Below are 23,423 nucleotides of genomic sequence, written 5' to 3'. Positions count from 1 at the left end.
ATAGAAGATGGTTCGCTTGCTCATGGTCACACAGCTAGTAAATGTTGAATTAAGAAATGAATGAATGGAAGTTTCTTACAAACAGGACCACATATGACTCTTAGAATCTCCTGTGGTGCCTGCCCCAGTATTCAAATGGGTCTCAAATATTTACTAAATCACTGTCTGGTAATAGAAGCAGCTTATGTATGTGAGAAAGAAGTCTTGGAACCCTGATTCCCCAAACATAATTCTTTTCCTTCAGTGAGAAGAAGTAAAGATTACAGTAAACATTTGTTGTGATGAGACTAAAAATACACTTTGGAATATGTTTACCTGTCTCTTCACACCTCCCACATACACGTAATGCTCGACAAGAAATATAATGTATTGGTAGTATGATTATGTAAGATATACAAAAATATTTTTTTCCAAATTTACTAAATTTGGTAGTTGAGCATTCAAAACAGTTTGTGAGAGTCAAATGGTGTTATTTTAATTATGTATTTTCCTCCCAAGAACAAGGAAAGAATGTTCCTTTTCGATTTACACATTTCAAACAGTGGCCTCTATTTGACTTCTGGGGCTCCTTTTAATAAAGCATGCAACCAATGATCCCTCCCAGTGAAGTCTTTCTAAATAAGCACCTAAATAGGAGAAACCTAAAGCCAGTTTCTATTCAGAGTTGGTCAAAATCTGGAAAGCATCTGTGGCTTCCTATTTTAGAATTTTTGACTTTTCTTTGAGCACTTCTCCCCACTTAATAGTAAGCAGGAGGTATAAAATAAACAAGGACCTACTGTATAGCACAGGGAACTATATTCAATATCTTGTAATAACATATAATGGAAAAGAATCTGAAAAAGAATATATATCTATATACAACTGAATCACTTTGCTGTGCACCTGAAACTAACACAACATTGAAAATCAACTACACTTCAACAAAAAAAATAGTAAGTAGGTGGTCTTTATATTATTTGGTGATTGTGGACTCCTTTTCTCTTAATGCCTATTTGACAGGCTTACTCCTCTCACTTTCTGTCTCAGTAGAGATTAAAGAAAACAAGTATTTTGGGAGCTTTAAAAAGGATCCTTAAGTGTACATAAATGCTAAAAGTAAGTGATTATAATGACAATGAATCACTTTCTTTGTTCCTGTAGGCCTTAGTATTTCTCTGACAAGATAGTACCTTCATAGATTGTCTGCTGGGAACATTACCCTAAAATTTCATTTAAGACAAAGGAGACTAGAAATTTTTGTCATTAGAGATTAAATATAACCTTATCTTCTACACTCATAAAAAGGTAAGCAGTCCATTTCTAATTATTTTTCTTGAAAGATTACAGATAGCAAACCACTTTGTTCATCAACTTGATTCCCTTCAGTTGTCCTAGACTTCTGGAGGGGGTCTCACTTTACATTATATTGCATTTCAGAACAGAGCTTTTATTCTGGGAGCACACTGTTTCTCAGCTTCCTCCTTTTTTTTTTTTTTTTTTTTTTTTGCGGTATGCAGGCCTCTCACTGTTGTGGCCTCTCCCGTTTCGGAGCACAGGCTCCGGACGCGCAGGCTCAGCGGCCATGGCTCATGGGCCTAGCTGCTCTGCGGCATGTGGGATCTTCCCGGACCGGGGCACGAACCCGTGTCCCCCGCATCGGCAGGCGGCCTCTCAACCACTGCGCCACCAGGGAAGCCCTCAGCTTCCTCCTTACTCTGCATATGAAGCAGGACATGTTTATATTTCAAGATTCAATATTCTAGTCATGAAATAAAACAAGTGTAAGAAAATTTTAATAATCTGTTTTCAAGCAAATATCAGCACTCTAGTAACACAAATATGAACTAGTCACTAAAAACTTTTTTTTGAATATTTGTTCTAAGATTAAAGGCAAGCCAAAAATAACCATAGGGTGAGTATTTTTGTTCGAAGACTTCCATGCAAGCCAGTAATACCCACAGGGTGAGGCAGTAAAGGGTAGTGACTAAAAGCACATCAGGCTCTGGAGTCAGACAAACTGGGTTTGAATCCTGGCTCTGTCTCTCCAAGCTGTGTGGCCAGTCTTGAGGATTTACTTTACCTCTTTTTTTTTTTTTCGGTACGCGGGCCTCTCACTGTTGTGGCCTCTCCCGTTGCGGAGCACAGGCTCTGGATGCGCAGGCTCAGCGGCCATGGCTCACGGGCCCAGCCGCTCCACGGCATGTGGGATCTTGCCGGACCGGGGCACGAACCCGTATCCCCTGCATCGGCAGACGGACTCTCAACCACTGCGCCACCAGGGAAGTCCTACTTTACCTCTTTTTGTTGTTTATTTTTATTTTACCTGTTTATCTTCTGAAAAATGAGGATAACAAAAATACCTACATTAGAGGAGTGCTGCAGGAATAAACAGAAGAGAATGCAATAGAAGTGCTTGGTGCAATGCCTGGTACACAGTGAGTAATCAATATATTTTAGTTATTATTCTCAAATACCACATAGAAAAGTGGTAGTTTATTAATTAAATAATAAATATTATTTTATTAGTAATCAATTACTATTTTATTAATTAAATATTGTTATTAATATTAATTAAATAATAAATATTATTAATATTAATTAATAATAAATATTATTATTAAATGTTAATTTTTAATTTTAGTAAAATTTTTACTATTTGTGACAAAATATTCCTAAAAATATTTTTTAAATGAAAAAATATGAATTCCTTCCCAATACAAGGATTTTAATGTTTTCTTTATATGCCTTATTTATTTTCTCAGGGAATTTCAAAGTCTTTCCATTTGTTACAACTACACTTAATTTTTTAAAAAAACTACTACAGTTATTAACAAAAAAGAGATGTTGATTAAAAGTAAGGTCTTTGAATAGTAAAGAAAAAGAATGTCCATTCTTTTTTTAAGGAACAAGTTCCTTACCCACCAATTAATTACTTGTAATTATATTTACAGTATTCTAGATTAAATTGTCACTGGCAATCTCACAGGCAGTAAGACAGTTTTATTAAAACTAAGTTTCAGGGGCTTCCCTGGTGTGCAGTGGTTGAGAGTCCGCCTGCCAATGCAAGGGACACGGGTTCATGCCCCGGTCCAGGAAAATCCCACATGCCGCGGAGTGGCTAGGCCCGTGAGCCATGGCCGCTGAGCCTGTGCGTCCGGAGCCTGTGCTCCGCACGGGAGAGGCCACAACAGTGAGAGACCCGCGTACCGCAAAAACAAACAAACAAACAAAAAACAAAACTAAGTTTCAAAAAGAGTAAGTATATAATGAAGTGAAAACTCTTAAATACTCAGGTTACATTTTCATTGATTCAACTCTTCTGCCAAGCAATTTGGCAAATGGGTATTCATCAAAAGGCGTAAAAGTGTAAATACCGTTGGACCCAGGAATAACCCAGAAAAGGTTACACATGAAGATGTTAATTGTATTCTTTTTGGTTTTTTCCCCTTCTCCCTTTTTTTTTTTTTTTTTTTTTGGTAACAGCTGTATTGATCTTTCAGACAATTCACCTATTTTATGTGTACCATTCAATAGTTTTTAGTATATTTAGTTTGCAACCATCACCACAATCAATTGTAAAATAGTTTCAGCAAAAAGGAACTCCAGGGCTTCCCTCGTGGCGCAGTGGTTGAGAGTCCGCCTGCCGATGCAGGGGTTACGGGTTCGTGCCCCGGTCCGCGAAGATCCCACATGACGCGGAGCGGCTGATCCCGTGAGCCATGGCCGCTGAGCCTGCGCGTCCGGAGCCTGTGCTCCGCAACGGGACGGGCCACAATGGTGAGAGGACCGCGTACCGCCAAAAAAAAAAAGAAAAAAGGAACGCCAAAACTTTTACCTATCATTCCCCAATTCCATCCCCATCCTCAGTCTCAAGCAGCAACTATCAAGCAGCAACTAATCTACTTTCTATCGATAGATTTGCCTATTCTGGACATTTCATACAAATGGAATCATTATGCTAAGTGAAAGAAGCCAGCCACAAAGGACTGCACATTGTTTTCATGGGTCATTCATGTTACACCATATTTCAGTACCTCCTTATTATGGCCAAATAACATTCCATATTATAGACATACCACATTTGACTTACACTCGTGTTGTTTCACCTTTTTGGCCATTATGAATAATGCTGTTATGAACAGTCACGTACAAGTCTCTGTGTGGACAGGTTTACATTTCTCTTGACTACATATCTGGGAATGGAATTGGTATTATTCTTAAAGTAGTGAAAATCAGAAGCAATTTCATGGTCCTGCAGTGAATGGTATTGTGCAAAAAAATGTTGCCGATGTGTTATAGAAGGAAGACCATGTAGCAATAAAGCCCACGTAAGAAAGACTACGTGAGGTGAAAAAAGCAAAATACGATCCACTTAAAATCCTTCCTGGGCTTCCCTTCCCTGTTCTGTCATAGGGACCTGCCCCCTGTCCCAGCCTTCAATTCTCTGAGGACCAGCCACATTACCTTTCCGAGATTTTTAGAATGTCTCAGCTCGAGTCTTTGCACTTGTTTCCTCTGCCTGTAACACTCTTTCCCCAATTCTATGCCCAAGTGGTTTCAAGTCTCACCTTAAATGTCTCTTCCTCACAGAAACCTCCTCTGATATCCCTGACTAGGCTAGGATTAAGTGTTTCCATAGCAGCCTGCAATTTTCCATCTTAATACTTTTGATACTGGTAATTGTTTATTCAGTCAGTAATAAAATATTGAGAGCCTCTTACATGCAGGAATACAGGGTGAAATAAAACATGCAAGATCCCGCCATCCTAGACCTTATATTCTAAGGAGAGAATACAATGTACAAGTAAGCAAATCAATGTACTGGGTGATTTTAGATAGTGATAATTAGCTCAGTGTTTGGATTGTAAACTCCATGAAGGTAGAAGCTATTTGTCTCGGTTAATTCCAGCTTGCTAGAGCTTATTAGCCCCTGGCTCGCTGAATAAGCTTAAAACAAATTTAAGTGACTTAAAATAGGCATATAAAAGACAAATGGAAACACAAATCAACTACTTCTGTAAATGGTTGAGTTTGAGGGTTTTCTTCTCTTTCAAAACTTTCTGTAAATTCTACTCTTCTTTTTATAACTAAAACGATTAAAAGATGAGCAAAATTTACCATAGGTCCGTAAAGGAACCCCAAATAAAACACATTTATATGTCACCACTCACTCGTTAAAGACCTGATAATAAAACCTACTCGGAAATACTCAGATATGTTGGTTAAGTGGATAGAATTCCCTTGGCGCATTACAAAGCAGGTTCCCTGCTGCCAGCAATATAATTTACTGTTTTAGAAGGTGCTTGAGACTATGCTCCCTGCAATTTCCCGATTTTTAATGCGCTTTAGAATCTCCCTCCACCCACGACGTGGCAGCGAAAAAACCCATAATTCTATTTACACGTCAATGGTAAGAAGAGAACACAGAACTTTTTGCGAGGTCTACAAGGAACGCAAGATCTTTACACAACAGATCGCGGCCCTTTCTAACAAATCCTTTTACAAGCCCCAGAGACAAAGACAGGCTGGATAAAACCACGTAGCTCTCGGTTCGGCCAGCGGAGCATCCCTATAAGACCCCACCCCCAAACGAAGCGCTCAGCTGCTTCTTTCTTCCCTGGGGCGCATGCGCAGCGCACTCTCCGGCCACCGCACGCCTCTTCCAGCGAGCTGAGGAGGCGCTTACGTCACCGTGCAGTCGAAGAGGAACCCTTCCGCTCCTCCAAGGAAAACGAGTCCACGCACATTTAGCTTCTCTTAGCCCTCCTCCCACCCCAATGCCAGAGACTTTCCCAGCCCGTTTCCAACAGCCCAGCTTTTTTCCGGACTTCTCTGTACGTTCGCTGGACGGAGAAGGCCGCGGGGAGGAAAACGGGAGAGGGTCCAGAAGCCAGTTCAGTGTTGTTTACAATGAGTGAGCAAGTCTAGGAATCGGTCCGCGAGGGCGGAGCCGACGAAACCGGCACTTCTTTCTCCCTTCCCCTCCCTCCCCAGCCTTCCCCGCGAGCGGACGCGGCAGCGCCTCTGTCTCGTTTTTTCTTATTTTTCCCCCCCTTTCCCCTTCCTTTTTTTTTTCCTTTTCCCCCTTTCCCCCCCTTTCACCATTTCCCCTCGGAGGCGCTTCCCCCGGGCAGGGGCAGAGCCGGTCTCACCCCCCGCCTCTCCCCGGTCCCCGCCGCCCTATGGCGAGAGGGAACCCCCTCCCCACCCGGGCACAAGCGGCGTCGGTTGGAGGAGCGGGACCGGCGGCGGCCTCAGGTCCGGGGGTGTCATGGAACTAATTCGCTGACCGACCCACAGGCCGCAGCCGTGCGTCCCGCTCGAGCGCCAGCGCCCGCGCCCTCCGGCCCGGTTCCCCCTCTTCTCCCTCCTCAGTTGGCCCCGTCCTCGTCCCGCGCGCCCCGTCGCCGCGCGCTGAGGAAAATGAGGTGGTAACGGGCCCCCGGATGACCCCTCGTCACCACTGTGAGGCCTACAGCTCTGCCGGGGAGGAGGAGGAGGAGGAGGAAGAGGAGGAGAAGGTGAGCGGGCGGGAACGGGGGGGGTGCTCCACGCGTCCCCGCGACCCGCGCGCGAGTCCCCTGCAGCCCCGCGCCGCCGGCGCGCGCCCTTCGGCTGAGCCCCGCCCCTGCCGCCCCCGCCGCCCCCGCCGCCCCCTCCGCCCCCTCCGGGAAACCTCCGGACGCTCCTCTTGTCTCCTCGCGCCTACAGCTCAGGCACCTGCCCAGTTTGGAAACGGCTCCGCTGGGTTCCCTTTCTGGCCAATTTTCCCGTAGGCGACTAACTTTCTTACAGCAACAGCAAGCTGCTTCCTAGTGCGCGTTCTAGGGTCCGCGAGCCTGTGCGGTACACAAAGAAGGGGACACACCCCCGCCCCTAGATCTCGACGCCTCCGCGGGACCCGCGGGAACATCATTCACATTGCAGAGCGGGCGGGGTGGGGGAGGAGGACGGATGAATGGGGTGAGCCGCTGCGGGAGCTCGGGGGAGGGGCACGTTTCCCGGGGTTGGCTTCAGTCGGGGGAATCTGGAGAGGAGGTGAGCTTTGAATTGCACCCTGTAGAGCAGATAATACCGGAAATTTGAAAAGAGGGCAGAAGCCCCTCTGCCGAGCTAGAGGTTCCGAAACCGCAGATCGTTTTGTTAGGAGTTGAGAATTAGATGGCAAAATAGTGGAAGGTATCGCTCCGGAGGTAGGATGGAATCAGACTGGAGACCTTTGAATGTTAGGCTAAAATATTTAGCTTTTATTCTGTCAGCGGGAGACACTCAACGTTTGAGCAGCAGCAGTGTGGCTTTGGGATGTTCATAATAACACTTGTTGAGGCTTATTATCGGAGAGGCATCGTTATAAGTGGTTTGCAACTTATTGAATCTTCACGGGGCAGGTAGTTCAGGAGCATTTTACGGATGAGTGAAACTGAGACTCCGTAAGATTAATTTTCCCACTAGAAGGCAGCTAGAACCCGGTGGCCAGAATTCCAGCCCAGGCAGTCTGTGCTATACAGTCTCTGTCCCGGAACAGATTAAAGTAGCGTTATGTGCTTCTGGCTTTTCCAGGTCATTTGTGGCAGAGGAAATAGAAGGGAACGGACAAATAGATTAAGAAAGAAGGGACAGGATTCAGATTTGCTAGTCTGGGACCATACGCATCAGAGATTCTAAGCTTCTGGACTAGAAGAAGTTTCTCAATACTGATGAAGAGCAGACTAGTAGAATCAGCGTGTGTCGGGAAGGTGCACCGGGATGGTTTGCAGTTAAACTGAGATAAGTGAGTTTACGTGGCAATGTGGCATCCTAGTATCAGTAGTTTAAAATGGAACTCTAAAATGTTTCTTGGTCAAGATTGGAAGCTTAAAGTGTGTGTACATGTTTTATTCTGATTGTATACTACTTTAAAAATGAAAAGTTTCATTTTTCTGTCCATGTTTCTTCATCTTTGAAGGGGGCTTAATAATAATACAGACTTAATAATTATACCCTCCTTTGTGTTCGAGGAGTTAATATGGCATAGTACTTTGAACAATACCTGGCCAAGTAGTAAGCACTCATTGTTTTTAGTTGTTAAGCACTTAACAAGTGTAAAATCTTATTATTTATTTGGCACAGTGCTAAACTCTGGAGAGTGTTTGCCATCAACGAACTCATGGTTAGTAGGAGAGACCAGCCTACAAATAGTCAGCTCTCACGGAGCAATTAAATGCAAAAGTAGAATTATGTTCAAGTACATATGATGCATATGACAACTCTGTAGGAAGGAGAGTGGAAGCTAGAGAAGGACATTTCAAGTTGAAAGAACAGTATGTGGAGAGTCATGGAGGTTGGGATAAAGCAGGGTGTTTTGGAATTATAAGTACCTCTAGTTCATTATTAGGTTAAGGGCATAAAGTCAAGGAGATAATAATAGAACATGAGGTTTTTGTGTGGTCACATTAATAAATCTCTCTTTTTATAAGAGGAACTAAGATCCGGAAGTCAGCACCAGTACAAAATTATTAATGGAGTTGGTGTTTTGAACATAATACATACAATAATTCCATGTTAATGAAGTTGTTTCTGTTGTATACCCAGCACTGTGCAGCACTTTTCCTCAGAAGAGCAAGAGGCCCTGTATGCTGATTTGTAACATAGTTAATGCTGTACAATAAGTGTTTTATAAACTATTCACTCAGACAAAAAGGTATTTGATAAACATAGAGGAAGAAGCAGAAGCAGCAGTTGAAAGAATGGGAGGAGAAATGTGAAACGCTCAAGGTCAAAGTTTATGGAATATGCCAACCAGAATACAGTCTTTTTGTTTTTTAGTTCCTATAGACTTTTCTGAGCATTCAGAATTCTGAATGTGACCATTAATGGACATAAAATAACAACATAAAACTATAAAGTTCTGTTATTTAAAACAGTAAGTTTATATTTTTAATGTTTGTGTTTTATTCCTTAGCAGGATTCATTTTTCATCTAGCTCAAATAATCTGTTTTAAAACATTAGAAAGCAGGCTTGTGGATTGTTAGTAAAAGAAGTAGAATTCAAGTCAGCGCTTTCTCCACTGTATCATATCATATTTTAAAAAAGGAATGTAGAACATTTTCTCATAAATTATGGTTTCTGTTTTTGTTTTGCTTTTTCTGTGTTGTTAACTTGTAAATAATTTCAAAAAGAAACTACCTGGATTCACTTATTTTCAGCCTTTTACTCCATTTGTTTTATCGAGTCTTCCTTCCCCTCATCTTCCACCTCCTCTCTCTACAGCATTCATTATGGCCCTTTACACCTAAATTTTTCAGTGTGTATTTCCTGAGAATAGGGATATTCTTTTACAGAGTCACAGTAAAGTTACCAACTTTAGTAAATTTTAAATTGATAATTTACTTTTGTCAAATCTGTCCAAATTCTCATTATGTCAGTTGACCCCACAATGACCTTTATAGCATTTTTCTCTGCAGTAAAGGATCCAGTCTAGGGTAAGGTATTGCACTTTTATTTTTCTGTAGCTTAGAAAATCTGGAACATCCCCACAGGTGTCCTCCGTCCTTTTTGTTTCTCACTTGTATTGTTTATACTTCATTTTTTAAAGTTTAAGGAAATTTGAACTTTTTTTTTTCCTTTGTTACATTTCCCTATTGTGAGCAAAGAATGATTGCTTTTTTTCTTCTGTTGATACAGTGTGTTACATTGATTTCTGAATGTTAAACCAACTTTGCTTTCCTGGGCTAAATCCCACTTGGTTATGGTGTATAGTCCCTTTTTTATGTTTTCAGATACAGATTGCTAGTATTTTGTTGAGGAATTCTGCATCTGTATTTAAGAGATATTAGTCTGTAGTTTTCATGCTGTTGTCTTTGGTTTTGGTAGCAGGATAATAACTGGCTTCATAAAACGAGAAGGCCTTCTCTAGTTTTTGGGAGAGTTTGTGAAGAATTTGTATTAGTTTTTCTGTAAACGTTTGGTAGAATTCACCAGCGAAGCCACTGGGGCATGGGCTTTTCTTTGACACTAGTTTCTTTACTAATTCAGTCTCTTTAGTACTTGGTATATGACTCTTCAGCTTTTTCTGTTGTCAGTTTTGATAGTTTCTAGGTGTTTGTCTTTTTCATCTAAGTTGTCCAATTTATTTGCATACAATTGTTAATAAAAGTTTCCTTATGATCCTTTTTATTTCTGTAACATAAGTAGTAATGTCCCTTCTTTATTCCTGATTTTAGTACTTGACCTCTGTTTTTTCTTGGTCAGTGTAGCTAATGGTTTGCCAATTTTGTTGATCTTTTCAGAGAACAAACTTTTTTGGTTTCATTGATTTTTCTCTATTTTTCTGTTCTCTACTTCCTTAATTTCCACTCTGATATTTATTATTTTCTTTCTTCTGACTTGCTTTAGGTATAGTTTGGTCTGTTTCTTCCAGTGTCTTAAAGTGGAAGGTTAGAGTGTTAACTTGTGATCTTTTTTTTTTCTTGTTTATTGAAGTACAGTTGATTTACAACATTATGTTTCAGGTGTATAGCAAAGTGATTCAGTTATACCTATGAGATCTTTTTTAATATAGGCATTTACAAGTATTGTTTCCTGTAAGTTTTAGTATGTTTGGTCTTTTTTATTCATTTCAAAGTATTTTCTAATTTCCCTTATGATTTCTTCTTTGACCCGGATTCCTTTGTTTTAAAAAAGTTGTTATGGGCTTCCCTGGTGGCACAGTGGTTGAGAGTCCGCCTGCCGATGCAGGGGACATGGGTTCGTGTCCCGGTCCGGGAGGATCCCACATGCCGCGGAGCAGCTGGGCCCGTGAGCCATGGCCGCTGAGCCTGCGCGTCCGGAGCCTGTGCTCCGCAACGGGAGAGGCCACAACAGTGAGAGGCCCGCATACCGCAAAGAAAGTTGTTATATCATCTAAATATTTGAAAGTCTTACTAAGGGCCTTAATTATAGAAGATTGAAGAACAAGAATCCCTTGAACCTGATCTTATACTTCTTTACATGATTCTATCCTATATGTTCCTCTCAGGTCCCCCACCCATCCTACCCTAAAAGTAATCTTCAAAGGAATCATTGTAAAGGAAGAGTCATTACTAGGGGCAGCCACCCATTGGGGTATGCTGAGAAGGCTGGCAGATCCTGGTGAGCCACCCTGTTGAGAGTAGCTAAAGGGATGAAATAAGTAAGTTTTGACAGGAGTTAATCAATTACAGACCAAAATTAGGTTTAGAAGAAGTTCTTAGAACCTATGAAGTTCAGTCTCCATCCAATATAGGTGTTTCTTCTAAATACGTCTAGACAGGTGAACATCTAGTTTATACTCTGTTTCTGAGGTTGATATTTATGTTTGCATTCGATGAAGTTGTAGTGACTCTGTTTATCTAATTGTGGAGAATTTGAGAAAAGTACCCGTGCAACAAAATTGGAATCTCAGAACATCTAAGCAGAATGTAACAGTAGATAGAATTTAACAAGATGACTTTTTTCAAAGGAAAAAAATGCATTTAAGGTCCTGAACAAGGATGTAACATGCCCCCCCCCCGCCCCCGCCCAAAGGCACCAAAATCCCATACAAAGGGAGGTGGGGCAGGTGGAGGGGAAGTTCACCTAAGAGTTACCTTAGAAAGTCTTAAGAGTTTTAGTTGAGCATTAATTTTATCTGAATTGATAATGTGGTGTAGCCTTTAAAAAAATAGCTAATGATCTTAAACTGCATTACTGGTGCTAATTTAGAAGAGCAAAAATCATGTCATGTGAGAAACTCTTGAATGGTTTTTCAGCAATGCAGTGGATGAACTAGTGAGCATGATAGCAGCCTTTAAACATTTGAAGAATTCACCTGTGAAAGAGATTAGACTTGGGTTTGTTTGTTTTGGTTATGGTTTTTTGTTTTTGGCCCCAAGGGTTGAAATGAGCCTTTGGTTGCGTCTCTGTTTCATCAGGATACTGTCCGATGGGCACTGTGAGTAATAAAAACATGATATTCGTAGATATGACTGCAAGGGAATTTATAATTTATTAGGGGAGATAGTTCTTGGAAGAAATTACCTTTGAGTTGGACCTTTCAGGATAGTTATTATTTTCCACTTTCTAAGTTATTTAACTTTTTTCTGCTTAGTATGAAAAGCACTTCATGCTTGATATAGAAAAATTGCAAAAACCCAGGAGTTTAAAGAAGCAAAAAGAAAAAAAATTACAATCCAGTTAACCAGTTTGCAGTAGGTTGAATAGTAAGTAAAGTATGTGGGGTGATAAGTAGGTAAGAGGATAGTAGCTGAAGTTGGGGCAGAGGGAACATGGAAATTGAAGATTAGGTTTGTATTTTTTGTTTTTTCCAATTTTAAATTTTTATCAAAAATTAGGAACTTTTCATATGTTAATTCTAGACATTGAATTTTTTAAAAAAGAATCCCTGGAATTTGAAGCATATACGTAATACAGGTCCAGAGTTGAAAAAAGGGAATAGTTATATGAGGTCTATAATGAAAAACCACATTCCCCTGCTGCTTGGCTTCTCCACCCTTTTCTCATTCCCCAGAGGTTAATCACTCTCAGCTCTTACCTATTTCTCTTGTTATTTAAGATCATATTTTCAAGTAACTTACCTATTGCTGTTTTTTTGATATTTAAGTTTTAGAAATTATTTATGGTTTTCCTCTGAAATATAAAGATGAGACTCTGATTCTGCCTTCTCCCAACATCCCTCATCCTACCAGTGTAGTTTTATTACAGCGTTTGTGTTGAAATCTCTCTTCAGTATTTTCATTATTATTGCTGTGTAAATATTGTGGTATTATGTTTATTTTTTGCATAATCTCTTTTTGAATTTAATAACCTTTTCAGTTGCTTAGCTTCATGAATCTAGTTAAGTCTTTTCACATTCTTCAGCAGCTTCTCAATCCAATTTTCCATACACAGTCAAATCTCTATGGTTTCCCTTTTTTTTTTTTTTTTTTTTTTGCGGTACACGGGCCTCTCACTGTTGTGGCCTCCCCCGCTGCGGAGCACAGGCTCCGGACGCGCAAGCTCAGCGGCCTCATGTGGGATCCTTCCAGACCAGGGCACGAACCCGTGTCCCTGCATCGGCAGGCGGACCCCCAACCACTGCGCCACCAGGGAAGCCCTGGTTTCCCTTTTTTTGAAGAAACGTAGAAACGTCTCTCGGACTCTGAGATGCCTTGTACTGTGTTGCTCTTTAAACTTGCTGCTCATTTTAGAGCGCCAGTTACTCGACTGTTGAGCTTTCTAGATCAACATCATCCAGTAGAACTTACTGCATTGATAGAAATGTTCCTTTCCTGCACTGTCCAGTGCAGTATCCACTGGCCACATGTGACAGCTGAGCACTTGAAATGGGGCTGGTGTGACTGAGGAATTATTTTTTAATTTTATTCAATTCTAATTTTAATGGCTACATGTGTAGCTAGTGGACACTGTAGTGGGAGCACAATTCAAGATGGTTTCATACTTAAAGGGGGGGATAGTCTCATACTGATTCAGTAGAAATGGGTGGGATTTAATGTAATTGATGTAACTTTTTTTTTTTTAATGAAAAGAGGGTTTAGCCCTTAATCTGTGTACATTTTTAAGAGAAATATTTGGGACAAATACTCTAAGAATTCCTAGTCTAAAAAGCCTGTGACTTAAAATTTTTTGACACAGTGATAATATGTTTTGATCAAAGTCCTAAGTTTCTATCAATTATATGGTCATGTTTTTATTCTCTTTACAACTGAATTTCAGATTTAAAGTGAGAATGTTTTAGATAACTGATGACTATGGTAACATTTTAATATATGATATCTTAAAGAGCTGTAAAATCCTATATTGCCTCATAACATTTTTATTTTGTTTTATGAATTGCTTAATAAGTACCAACATATTTATATTATGCTACAGTTACTATATATATAATTAAATATAGAGCATTGTTTTATATTTGATTTTATAGGTAGCTACATCAAGCTGGGTGGCAGGCAGATCCAAAGGATATCATGAAGTTTCCAGGGCTGTTGGAAAACCAGAGATTGTCTTTCCTGTTGGAAAAGGCAATCTCCAGGGAAGCCCAGATGTGGAAAGTGAATGTGCCGAGAATGCCTACAAATCAGGTAATGATTTCTCTTTTCACTCCAGACAGGTGACTTTTATTAGAACTAAGTGTACTACTATCATATGTAATAGCATCTTGACACTGTATTGGAGAAATATGTACCATTAAAGATATGCTCTATTCTTTACTTGAGAAACATCTCCTTGTTTCATTCTGAAACAAAACAAAAATGAACTGTTTTTGTTTGTTTTGTTTTATCTGAGTTACACCTTTAGGAAGCTAGGTATGTCCCTTCTCTTTTCTTGTAGTACAATACTTAGAATAATAAGCCTTCTTTATTTCTAGATATATAGTTTGCCACAGAGGCTGAACACAGTCAAATCCTTGTCTTTAGTGATGAACAACTTTCTCTTTCATGAATATTTATAAGGAATTCACTTAAACTACTAACGAAATGTCAATGTTGAAAGCTTCTAGGGAGGTAATCAGCAGCTGACCTCTCAATTACTGTTGGCTGTATGCCTTTTAGAAATTTCATATAGAGTTATTTTTTCCAAATAACTATGAAATTTGTCTATCCCAAAAGTTTACTATGTAACATGTCTTACACATCTTTTTATCCCTAGTACCTAGCATTGTGTTTGGGATAAAAAGTAGTGGCCGAGAAATTTTTGGTATGTGTAGGCAAATGACAGTATCTAAGCTCCTCCTGTGTTGGTTTAGGTTAATCTTTGCTCATAGGTTATCGATATCTGAATGTGTTTTCTAATTCCAACCTACTTTTACCTTCTTTCCAACAAGCTAAAGAAATACGTTTTCCATTTACTGTTATCTAGTTGTCATTTAGTGAATTGAAGATTAGTTAGCCTGAAAGAATGCCTTTTATACTAGGAGCATTTGCATGTGCTATCACATTTAATATCTCATTTAATCCTTTGAAAAAGACAGTAGTCCCAATTTGTTCAAGACTTCAACTAGTAAGTAGTAGAGTTATAATTTTGAACCTGAGGCAGTTCTCTTCCCATTATACGTTTTTCATTTTTTATTTTTGTATGCTTGTGTGATTTTTAGATGACTGGGGATTCAATCATTCAGTAAATGTTTATTAAGTATCTGCCATATTCTGAACACTATTCTAGTAAGCCTCAAAGCTTTATTACAGCTGCTTTTAGAACCATTTCTTTCATTTTTCTCCTACTATCTCCTTGAGTCAGCATGCAACAACAATGATATACTTTTATAACATGGTTTTCGAAGGTGATATTCTACCAAGATTATAGTATATTGCTATATTATCATTTAATCTGGCCTATTTTTATAGGTATTTTAACAAATACTACTAAGATGTTAGACCAGAGAACAGAACACTATCAGAACTTCTAAGAGGGATCTATTTAAGGTTTTGCCTTTAGTAATGTCAGGTAGAAGCCGTACTTCTTTTTTTTTTTTTTTGCCGTACGCGGGCCTCTCACTGTCGTGGCCTCTCCTGTTGCGGAGCACAGGCTCCGGATGCGCAGGCTCAGCGACCATGGCTCATGGGCCCAGCCGCTCCGCGGCATGTGGGATCTTCCCGGACCCGGGCACGAACCCGTGTCCCCTGCATCGACAGGCGGACTCTCAACCACTGCGCCACCAGGGAAGCCCACCATACTTAATTCTTGTAAAATGTGTGTGGGCTTGGTCTGGTGGGTATAGGAGATAAGATAGAGATGGGAGTAAAGAGCTATAGGGGCTTGAGCCACTGGACAAAGTAACCCCAGGGACACTTCTCTATTCTAGTTCTAATTCTTTTTTCTTCTGTGACTCTCAGGGACTGGCTTTTCTACTTCCCTTTCCAATATTGCTTCTAACCATGATTTCTCTCCTTCTTGACTCCTCCTTGCATAAGAGAAACAATCTTGTCTCTAAAGTTTAGTGTCTAAACCATATATGTATCTTTTCCAACTTTCCTTTTTTTGGGGGGGTGCTGGTTAAAACAGAAAAATAAAATATTTTTAAGCTTTTTTTCCCTCTAATTTTCTTATTCCTACTGCTTCCTTCACCTAAACTCTACTTCAGGGTCATTCTCTCACAGTTTTCTTGTCATTTACATTATCCTATCTTGCAGTTTAGGACAGAGTGGTCATGCAAGAACATTACACACCTATCACTCCCCTTCTGTTTGATCCCCCAGCACTCTGTACTTCCTGTATGATAGCACACAATATTATAATTCTCTGATGATTTGACCAAGTTCCATTGAGGCAGAGTTGTCATTTTTGTTTATTGGCATATAATAGGCTCACAGTAAACACTTGTTAAATGAATGTTGATTATCATTTCTTTATAATTCATCCAGGTTGGAGGAGTTCTTTTATATAATAATAGTATTTTCAGGTACACAGCAATTTTGTTACAAATTTGGGGGAAAAAATTAAAGACTGGTTAAAGTGACATGTATTTTCAGATATTCTCAATTTATTTTGATGTACAGAGTGCTTTTGATATACAAAGGTAAACCTTGCCTCAAGCTGTTTATATAAAGATGATTTCCATTAGAATTTTGAGAAGGAACCTTAAAGGCCATCTAATTATGTGGTTTTCAAATACAGGATCTTGAACCACTAGGCTACTAGAATCACCCAGGAAGCTTCTTACAGATTCCAGGCCCCTCCCAGACCTACATTGCTTGTGGTGGCAACTATGGAATTTGTATTTTAAAAAACTTCATAGTTTTATTGATATGTGTTAGGTTTGGGAAACACTGATTTAGTCTAACCACAAAATTAAAAAATAAGTTCTGACATCTCGGATAAGTGATCCTCTACTTTGGATACTTTGTCCATTCCACCATAGAAAAGCTCTATCAATTATTGGAAAGTTTTTCCTGAATTGAACCTGAAAACTGCTTCTTTCTAGTGGCTACTTACTGGTTCTACTTCTCTCCGCTGGAGCAGTACAGAAAATATTCATTTTATATTTTAAATGATAGCCCTTTATCTACTTACAGTCAGGTGTTAAGCTCGCAAAGTCATCTCTTCTCCTGGTTGAATATCCTTTGTTCTTTAACCATTTTTCATTTGACAAGATTGTGCCTCTCAGTTTTTCTTTCTCTATGTATGCTCTTTAATTTACTTTGTTTCTTAAATTGTGACATTTGAGTTGTGGTCATTAATGAGCAGTAAAGTGAAACTATTACCTCACTTTATCTTGGCTTGATAATTTCATTAATATAGCCCTAAATTAAAAAATTTTTATGCTTTGGCAGCAGTGTCATGTTGTTGGCTTATACTGAACTTGTTTTTAAAACCTTGTTTTTGTGTCTCTACTTTTAAGCAGAGTTTCCCTTATCCTAGGTGTACTTTTAAAAATGTTAACTTAGGTGCACTGTTTCATATTTATTCTTACTAAGTTTCAAATTGTTGATGCTGGCCCATTTTTCTGGCTTTAAAATTATGATTGTTATGTAATGTACTGACTTTGTCCTTTTTGTACCATCTGTAGACTTGGTAAACAAATAAATCTATTTTGCCCATAGGTTTTGTTTCTTTTCCTTAAGTAAACAGTTTCTTAAAGTATATGTATACGGATCATAAGTGTACAACTCTATAAATTTTCACAAAATAACACTGTGTAACCACCACATTACTAGCACCTCCTTGTGTCCTCTTATAGTTACTACCATCTGTCCCCTCCCCACAAAGAAACCATTATCCTAATATCACAGATTAGTTTTTCCTTGTTTTGAATTATATTTATATATGGAATCATAAAGTGTGTACTGGCCTCCTTTGCTCAGAATTCTCTTTGGTGTAAGACGCATCCATACTTCATGTAGCCATAGTTAATTTAATTCTCATTTCCACGTATTATTCCATCATATGAATTCATTTATCCATTCTGCTGTTGATGGTCATTAGAGTCTTTTATTGTGCTTGTCTTTTGTTGAACATATGTGTACATTACTGTTGAGTATATTTCTAGGGGTAGAATTGGTAGAACCTAGAAAATGTGTATACTCAGGTTTAGCAGATACCACCAATTGTGTTACTTACCAAAGTTGTTATACTACTTTTACACCACATTTTTTTTTTTTTTACCCCTTATAGCAGAGTATGAAGGTCCCAAGTTCCTCTGCATCTTTGCCAACCCTTGGTATTGTCTGTATTTTTCATTTTAGTTATCGTGGTGAGTGTTACAGTATCACATTGGGTTTTAATTTGCATTTCCTTGATAACTAATGAAATTCAGCAGCTTTTCATGTGCTTATTTGGCCATTAGATATCCTTTCTTCGTTAAATGTCTGTTCAAATCTTTCACCTGTGTTCCATTGACTTCCTTTTTAAATTGTTAAGAGTTCTTTCTTTTGCAGGCTCTGTGTATTACACATATCTTCAGCTCTATTTGTGTTGACTTTTGATGAATAGAAGTTCTTAATTTTTAATGACCAAATTATCAAAAAAAATTTTTGCTTAGTCCTTTTAAAGAAATGTTTGCCTAACTGACAAAGGATTAATCTCCAAAATACATAAGCAGCTCATGCAGCTCAATATCAAAAAAAACAAACAACTGAATCCAAAAATGGGCAGAAGACCTAAATAGACATTTCTCCAAAGTAGACATACAGATTGCCAACAAACACATGAAAAGATGCTCAACATCACTAATCATTAGAGAAATGCAAATCAAAGCCACAATGAGGTATCACCTCACACCGGTAAGAATGGCCATCATCAAAAAATCTAGAAACAATAAATGCTGGAGAGGGTGTGGAGAAAAGGGAACCCTCCTGCACTGTTGGTGGGAATGTAAGTTGATATAGCCACTGTGGAGAACAGTATGGAGCTTCCTTAAAAAACTAAAAATAGAACTACTGTATGACCCAGCAGTCCCACTACTGGGCATATACCCTGAGAAAACCATAATTCAAAAAGATACATGTATCACAGTGTTCATTGCAGCACTATTTACAATAGCCAGGACATGGAAGCAACCTAAATGTCCATCGACAGATGAATGGGTAAAGGTGTGGCACATATATAAAGTGGAATATCCCTCAGCCATAAAAAGGAATGAAATTGAGTTATTTGTAATGAGGTGGATGGACCTAGAGTCTGTCATACAGAGTAAGTCAGAAAGAGAAAAACAAATACCATATGCTAACGTACATACATGGAATCTAAAAAAGTGGTACTGATGAACCTAGTGGCAGGGCAGGAATAAAGATGCAGACTTAGAGAATGGACTTGAGGACCACAGGGGGAAGGGGAAGCTGGGACGAAATGAGAGAGTAGCATGACTATATACACTACCAAATGTAAAATAGATAGCTAGTGGGAAGCTGCTGCGTAGCACGGGGAGATCAGCTCGGTGCTTTGTGACGACCTAGAGGTGTGGGATAGGAAGGGTAGGAGGGAGGCTCAAGAGGGAGGAGATATGGGGATGTATGTCTACATATAGCTGATTCACTTTGTTGCACAAAAGAAATTAACACAACATTGTAAAGCAATTATACTCCAATAAAGATACTAAAAAAAAAGTTTGCCTAATCCAAGGTAATGAAGATAGGGTTTTGTTTTTCCTTTTTGGTATAGTGTGAAGTAGGAGGAGTCAAGAATAATTTTTCTCCATATGGAAAACCAGTATCATTTATTAGACATTTTTTGCCACTGCCCTGCAATGTACTTTTTTTTTCTTTATTTGGCCGTGTCAGGTCTTAGTTGTGGCACGTGGGATATTTGTTGCCGCTTACGGGATCCTTGTTGCGGCACGTGGGATCTTTTAGTTGCGGCATGGGGAATCTAGTTTCCTGACCAGGGATCGAACCCGGGCCCCCTGCATTGGGAGCGTGGAGTCTTAGCCACTGCACCACCAGGGAAGTCCCCCCGTGATATATACTTTTGTTTTTAATCAAGTGACTGCTCTATATGAGTAGATACATTTGTGGGTTAGTTTCTTGCCCCTTTTTTCATCATTGGTCTGTTTGCCTCTATTTAATACCACCCTGCCTCAGTTATTGTAGCATTATAATAAGCCTTTGGTGGCATAAACTTTGTTCTTTTTTTTAAGATTGTCTTGGCTATTTTAAGACCTTTGTTCTTCCATATGTATTTTTAAATATAGTTGTCAATTTTTGAAAAATAAAAAAATTGTGGGGTTTTGGTCTGTAGATTGATTTGGGGAAGAATTAACATGTTTATAATATGAGTCTTCTATTCCACGGACATAGAGTATTTCTCCAGTTTTCTTTAAAGATGGTCTTCAGTTTCTTTTAACGTTTGGTGATTTAGGTTTATTCCTGGGTATGTGAGTCTTGTTGAGGCTATTACAAATGGTATTGTTTTAAATTTTTTATTTTTTTACATGCTTGCTTCTATATGCTGGTATATAGAAATAAAATAGATTTTTATATAGACCATACTAAATTAACTTACTAATAGTTTGCCAAGCCTTTAGGGTTTTCTGTGTATTATACTCAGTCATGTCAAATGTGAATAATCATGGTTTTATTTAGTTCTTTCCAGTCCTTATACTTTCTATATTTCTATATTTCTGTTTTACAGAATTAGCTAGGGTTTCCAGAACACTGCTGAAGTCTGAATTTGAGGAGAAAGTTTTCAGTATTTCACCATTAACTATAGTATTTGCTATATATTTTTTAATCTTTATTAGATGAAGAAATTCCTTTCTCTGCCTTAGTTTGCTAAGAGATTTTTTTCATGAATAGGTGTTGAATTTTTATACATCATTGGATTTTGTTAATATTTTGGTTAGGCGTTTTGCATCTGTGGTCATGGGTCAGATTGGTCTGTAATGCCTTTGTCAAGTTTTCATGGTAAAGTTATGCTGACTTTGTAAAATGAGTTGGGAAGTGTTCCTGCTTTTTTTTTTTTTTTTTTTTTTGTCAGTGCTCTCAGTTTGTTTAGATTAATATTATTTCTTAAATGTTGGAAGGTTTTACTGCAGAGCCACGGTGGCCTACAGATTTATTTGTGGGAAAGTATTTAATAATCAATCCCTTTTCTTTGGTAAATACGAGGCTAATCAGGTCTTCATTTAAATCTTATCTCAGTTTTGGTGAGCTGTGTTTTTCAAGGAATTTATTCATTTCATCTAAATTTTCAAATTATTTGTGTAAAGCTACTCATATCCTCTTTTTAACATCTAAAGGGTTCATAGTGCTGCTCCCTTTTTCATTTCTTAGTTGATTTGAGCTTTTTCTTTCTTAATCACCCTTTCTAGAGGTCTGTCCGTCTTTCAGTTCTGTTGATTTTCCCTATTATACATTTGTCTTGTTTTTTTTTTTAGTTTTGCTCTTTTTTCGTTATTTTTGTCTACTTTCTTTATATAATTTGCTGTTCTTTACCTTGAGATAGATGCTTAAATAATTGGTTTTCCAGTTTTCTTCTTTTTTAATATATTCATTTAGAACTATAAATTTTCCTCAAAGCATAGCTGTCCACCCTTGCCTAGTTTGTTGTTAGGTCCCGTATTGGGTTCTTAATTTGAGTTGTTGTATTTTTCACTTCTAGGATTTCCCTTTTGGATTTTTTTATGGATTTCATTTCTCTCATGAAAATTGTCATCTGTCTTCCATCGTCTATTTACTTGTATATTAAGTCCTTTTCTGGTAACTCAAAGACAGATCTTTTTGTTGCCCCTTTTTTTCCTCTTGGTTTTTGATCACTTAGTTCTTTGTCTTGTCATGCCTGGCTTTTTTGTTTGTTTGTTTGTTTGTTTTTTTGCAGTACGCGGGCCTCTCACTGTTGTGGCCTCTCCTGTTGCGGAGCACAGGCTCCGGACACGCAGGCTCAGCAGCCATGGCTCACGGGCCCAGCCGCTTCGTGGCATGTGGGATCTTCCCGGACCGGGGCACGAACCCGTGTCCCCTGCATCGGCAGGCGGACTCTCAACCACTGCGCCACCAAGGAAGCCCATGCCTGGTTATTTTTGATTGGTTGCTGAACATTATGAAAAATTGTAGAGGCTCTAGATGCTATGTTTCTGCAGGATGATTCAGTCTTCCCTCTGGTGGGCAAACTGAAGAGGAGGTTAATCACTTTAATCCACTGAGGGACTGTGCTGATTGGAGGCTGGGTTGCTGTTGGGTATGGCTTCATCACCTCTGGTTGCCCCCAACTCCTAGAGTGTAGCCAAGGATTCCAGCTGAGAGCTTGGAGTGTTTACTAGTGCCCCTTATTCCTGAAGGGTGCTAAACTCCTCCTGAACTCATTCTTGCTTTTCAAAGGCTTTCTGCTTAGCCTCTGAGATCCTTGTCCTTCCCAACTTCAGAATTTCATTCAGAAAATGAATTAAGAGGAAAGTCAGCTGAGTGTCACATTCAGATCTCTGACCCTCCCTCTTCCCACTAGGTTCTTGGCTCCTCAAGTCTCCAAATTTTGTCTCTTGCCTTGTAAGACTCCCAAAGCTCTGTTGGTTTCTTTGCTTATACTTTACACCTCTTGCCATACTCAAAGGATGGGCAGATGCCTGAAAGGGGAAGCTGTGCAGAGTGTTGACTCCTCTCTTATTGTTACCTCCTCTCCAGAATCTTGGCTCCTCAAGGCCTGGTTATCCTAGCAGTTCTCATGCCTTTCTGTTGCTGTTGTTAATAGCTTTTCTAGTTCTCAGCTAGAGTGTAGGTTTGCTGCTACCTACTCAGTCATAGGCAAAAGCAGTAAGGTAATTTTGTAAGAAGTGTTGAACTTAATAGTTGTGACAAGAGATGCTGTGGGAACACAGGAAGGTACTTAGCCTGACGTATCGGGAAAAGTATCTGGTGGGGACTGACCATTGAAATATCTCTTAAAGGATAAATAATAAGGCAGGGAAAAGAGAGGGAGTGTGTTCCAATCAGAGGGATCAGTATGAGCAAAGGAGCAGTGATGTAAGTAGCATTACAGGAACAAGGAAGAACATAAATACAAATACTGCTGTTATGAATTTTAAGGCAGAAAGTGATGAAAGGTGAGTGAGGCTGGAGAGGTAGGTCAAAGAGGGATTTGTATGCCATGCCTGGGGGGTTATACTTAATCTGTGAGGTAATGGTGAACCTTTTAGAATTTAAAGCTGGGGAAGATTTGTGTTTTAATTATCAGAATAGCAGCACGTGGAATATAAAGCCCTGTGTTTTACCAGGTTGAATCAAACCATTATAAATTCTCTGTGGAATTAGTTGTTCAACCAATTTACTGAACTCTCTTAACCCTATTTGAGAAATCCATTTAAGAGGAAACAGATCCCTTGATCAGGGAATACTATCTGGGGTAGGCAGACCTCCTTCCTTCCCCCCTCCCTCCCTCCCTGATGGGATTACTATGCACAGAACTTAATTGTTTAAAGCTATTCTGATAATATTACTGTTCAGTGCAGGTTTGAATTGATTTGAAAAAGTGATCTTAGGATCAGTATCCCTTCACTTAAGAGTGAGTCTTCTCAAACCAT

The 23,423-nt window shown here is 39.2% G+C and overlaps 1 protein-coding gene across 1 annotated transcript in view; it reads left to right on the top strand.

The window, feature by feature from the left end:
• The first annotated feature begins 5,953 nt into the window (after positions 1-5,953).
• The window catches only part of CCNI (cyclin I), a 32,263-nt gene continuing 14,793 nt past the window's right edge, over positions 5,954-23,423 (top strand). The window contains 3 exon segments of the mRNA XM_081248942.1: positions 5,954-6,503; positions 13,902-13,955; positions 13,957-14,058. Coding sequence (XP_081105068.1) covers positions 6,429-6,503; positions 13,902-13,955; positions 13,957-14,058 — 231 coding nt within the window. The 5' untranslated portion in view covers positions 5,954-6,428.

The sequence above is a fragment of the Mesoplodon bidens genome (assembly GCF_964165515.1).
Source record: "Mesoplodon bidens genome assembly, chromosome: 1".
Lineage (NCBI taxonomy): Eukaryota > Metazoa > Chordata > Mammalia > Artiodactyla > Ziphiidae > Mesoplodon > Mesoplodon bidens.
The sequence above is the reverse complement of the archived record's forward strand: the minus strand, read 5'-3'. Positions and strand labels throughout refer to the sequence as shown.